This window comes from Vicia villosa, linkage group LG3 (assembly GCF_029867415.1).
Source record: "Vicia villosa cultivar HV-30 ecotype Madison, WI linkage group LG3, Vvil1.0, whole genome shotgun sequence".
NCBI classification, from domain to species: domain Eukaryota; kingdom Viridiplantae; phylum Streptophyta; class Magnoliopsida; order Fabales; family Fabaceae; genus Vicia; species Vicia villosa.
In genome coordinates, this window is record NC_081182.1 from 22,914,101 (window position 1) to 22,918,454 (window position 4,354).

The 4,354-nt window shown below is 30.5% G+C and overlaps 1 protein-coding gene across 1 annotated transcript; it reads right to left on the reverse strand.

Moving 5' to 3' along the window:
- Positions 1 to 276: 276 nt before the first annotated feature.
- On the reverse strand, positions 277 to 4,037 carry LOC131655148 (synaptotagmin-5-like). The gene is given in 12 exon segments (XM_058925052.1): positions 277 to 502; positions 592 to 705; positions 859 to 1,203; positions 1,308 to 1,538; positions 1,632 to 1,782; positions 1,890 to 1,969; positions 2,080 to 2,154; positions 2,319 to 2,420; positions 2,505 to 2,632; positions 3,317 to 3,437; positions 3,535 to 3,768; positions 3,887 to 4,037. Coding segments are annotated over 12 exon segments (1,833 nt in total). The 5' UTR covers positions 3,992 to 4,037; the 3' UTR covers positions 277 to 355.
- Positions 4,038 to 4,354: the final 317 nt, after the last annotated feature.

Consider the following 4,354-nt stretch of genomic DNA (forward strand, 5'->3'; position numbering starts at 1 on the left):
ATTTTTTACTTTACATATTTTAGTCTGAATTTAAAATAATAAGTAATTGAGTGACTAAGCTAGTTTAATCGGTATGTGTTAGGTAAGATTAATAAGTATAAACTATTTATTTAGAGTTTAATCTCTAAAAACAATATTTACTTATATGTATGCATTAATTAATGTAAATAAGTTATAAAATTTTAATTTAAGAAAAACTTAATTATTTTAAAAATAAATTCTCAAAAAATTCATTTTTTAAAAAGTTCTTTTCAAACTAAAACAAACGGCCTTTTATTTCTATCATGCTATTTTTTTTAAAGATGATAATTGTAATTTTTACAAAATAAACTCAATCTAACGTATAAGTAAAGTATTAAGGCTCCCGATACTTGTGTTGTGCAGTCCACCTTAAATGCAAATTAATCTTTCCAGATTTGGCATCATCCAAAATAAATGTTTCGTGGTATTCCCCTTCTAAGATCACCTTTGTTAGTGTCATGATCACTTTCCCCATTTTTTCCTGCAAAAATAAAAACAAAATACTCAATTTGGTATAGAGTACATTTTACAACAAGCAACTTCAATGAAACAAATTTAAAAAGTATTTACCTTGCCAAAGGTATCATGATCCCAAAGTTCAACAATTAACATGTCGTGTAAACCATCCTCCACAACAAAGTCAAATGTTTGATTCCATACTGGATTTAAGGTTTCGTTAACAACCTAAGAATATATGAATTATTGTTTAATATATTGAACACACACACACACACATATATATATATATATATATATATATATATATATATATATATATATATAGAGAGAGAGAGAGAGAGATAAATATTTGTTGCATATTCTATCAAATGTTCTTACTCTAGTTTTGACTTTCTTTTCTGATTTTTTCAATGAAAGGACAACAAATGGATCAGCCTTGCCCATGAAATCCACTACTGGCAAATCTTCAGCTGAAATTACTGTGACGGATAAAACTCCTCTTACAATCACACTGTTTCTCCTTCGCGATGAAGATCGTGATGATGGTCGTGACGATGGTCTTGACGATGACCGTGATGATGATATTGAAATATCATCATCCTCTAAGTCATTAGATCCGCTCTTGAGAGTCTTCTCAAATGTGGTTAAAGTATAATCAGAGAAAAAAGGGCTTTTAAAAGTGTTCTCAACTCCATGTGGACAGTACAAGAGCTCCAAGTGCACCTATTTGGGTAGAAATTAGAATAACATGAAGCTTAATTAGACAAACTCTTTACAAACTTGCAATGAATATGTAACAAAAATTCAAAGAAATTATAATATATTACCTCACCCCTGTATTTGTTATCTCTCTGGATTTCTAAATCCTTAACTAGTTTCAACCATACATCTTTGACTTTACCAGGTTCAAGGTCCTTTAAGGAAACTTGGGCACAACCAATAAGTTCTGCTGCTTGAATCCCTTCATCGTCAAAGATTCTTATGGTCAAGTGTTGTGTAGATACATCTTCAATAACAAATTCAAAGTTCTCATTCCATATTGGGTTCAACTGGTTACTCTGAATATATCCAATATAGTTGGATTAAAATTAAAACAACATGGAATGGATGATAAATAAAAAGGTGATGATGATAATAAAGGAATGTCTTACTATTGTTTTACTGGTTTTGGTTTTGTCGCGAAGTGGGCGTACAAATACAACAGCATAAGGATCAGATTTTCCAATAAGATCTTTATTTGCCAAGTTCTTTGCTTGCACTAACTTTACATCTAGTGTTCCAACTGGTTTCAATTCTAGGTTACTGTCAAAGGAAGAAAGAATCATAAGGATATGCATGGCATCATAATCAAAATTGATTAAACTTTAAGGTCACTTTTGGGAAGAAAATAACAATAAACTTTTTGATACCTGTAATCTCCTGGTATAATTGGTATAATTTTGCGTACTGGCCAAGTTATAGAGTCTTCAATGGCATCTCTAATTGTTTCCTAAATATATAACAAAATAGTTTGTTACTTAGGTAGAATATTGTATTATATGAGCCTCCATGATTCAAATTACAATGCATAGAAAATCATAAAAAATAATTTGCTTGTACCTCTATAGCATCAGATATCCCCGGTAAAGACGAAATGTCACCACCAACCACCTTAAGAGTAAAATCCAAAGCTTTCTGTTTGCATAACAAAGAAAAAAATTGAAACACTTGGATTTTTAACCTTACACGTTTTCTAAGCATACTCTTATTAGTTGTGTATTCTAACTAGTCAACTAACTAGAATTTGTACTATGTTGTAAACTTTCAATGAAGATAAATTACAAGAGACCAGAACTCACCTTTTCTCTTAAAGAAAAACAAACAGCTCCAAAAGCAGGGAATTCATTTACTAGAGGTTTGAAGATCAACCTGAAAACCCCAGTGAATCCAATATTTTTTACCTATATAAACAAGTTGCAATGAAATAGAAATAATAGAATGATAATGTTGTATAAAATTATCCTAATATACTATTTGCTTATTACCTGCACAGGAAGTACAACACCAACTTTAGTTTTAATGTCAAGAACAATATTTGGGGTACCATCCCATTGCATTTCAAACTCCATTGTGATGCCATTAGGACCACTATCCTCTTCAATAATTGAAATCCCTACATATTTCAAGTAACATAGAATCAATATGATACCTTAGATGAATAAAAAACAACATTTTAATCATTTGAAAACCTTTGACTTCACTTTGTTCACCTTAATTATGACTTATGAGTATCATAGAACATTAGAAATCTAGAAGATATGTATGAGACATAAATTGTCCTTTTTTTATATAAAAAAATTTACATGAACTAATAACAATCTTAAAAAGCACCTATCACATGCAACTACAAAATATATTGAATGTTTCATAATCGTAATTACTCATAACCATGATTTTAAATTGTAGTTCGTAACAACAATTGTGAGCGCAATATTGCTGATGTGAAAGTCTATGCAACTGTATCCGACCGCAATTGTGGGGTGATTTTAAAATCATGCATCCGACCGCATTAGAAACCGCATCAAACAATTTTGCTCATGTTTTTTCGAATATTTTTATTAAAACTCAAATTTTCAAAACCATCAAAACTAAATTTACTTAGGATGTAATGAAATTACATTAAGTATTTTTCAACATTATATTTCAAATACTTCTCAATAAAAATTGATAATGCAACGGTTGAATACGCATCGTAGCAACCACATTGATTGCAATTACAACACCCGCAACCGCAATTTAAAACCTTGCTTATAACAAGACAAAATTCAAATTTTACTGAAATAACAATACACCTAACCTGTAAATTGTGGAGCTACATTCCCAAGAGTCAACTTGGAAAATGTGAGAGATGACAAAATCAATGGCCGATATTGTTCAAGAATGGGTTCAACATTGTTTCTTATCAATTCTGACGCTGCCTACATACATTTTCACATGACAATATAGCTTCGTTAAAAAATGTCTAGATCCATATATATCCCAAACTTGATAAACAAAAAAACTAATGTAAAGTACCTCATCAACGAATGGCCAAATCTTTTGTAGTTGAACATTAAGCCAATTCAACTGCATTAACAAACAAATCAATATTAGAAAACCTTACAAAATTTGAATTTGATGATTCTATGAGAAATTTAAACTTAACTTTTGTCTCCGAGTAAAAACCACCCATGATGGATAGAAATTTGGAGGCAAAAGTTTTCTAGAATCTTCCACCGTCATCCTTGCAAACCTTGCTATCGTGTTTGCCTATAATTGATGTACAAAATCCATAATACAACACATACAGTAACAGAATTATTATTGAATGAAATTGATGAGAGTTTATATAAATTACATAAATGTGAATGAATTTTGGAAAATTTACCAAATCAGTGCGACGCTTGGATCGAGTGCTTTCTTGACGAGCGAAAGCGATGATCAATAGGATACCGATTGCAATGCCAATGATCATGCCACTGATGAATCCCATTTTCGTAGAGGAAATTTATTGATGTATGGGAAATGGAAGAAGAAGAAGAAGAAGATCACAAGGTGTGAATCAAGCATTGTTTTCAGGCCATGTTTGTTGGAATCCAAAAGCTTTCATTGGTCAATGAGAGATTATTGATGAGTTCGTTAAGTTGTTACTCAAGTGGAACCCATATGCTTATGTGGATATATTGCATTTTTTAAAATTCAATTATAAAAAAATTATGCTAATTTGTAACAAAGAAAAATGCTAATATTATAAATACTGAATGATATACAATTTTATTTACTATTGATAAAGTTAACTATGTAGTTCTTGAGTCGATGTACTCCTAATTAGTGTGAATTTATTTTTTTTTAAAAG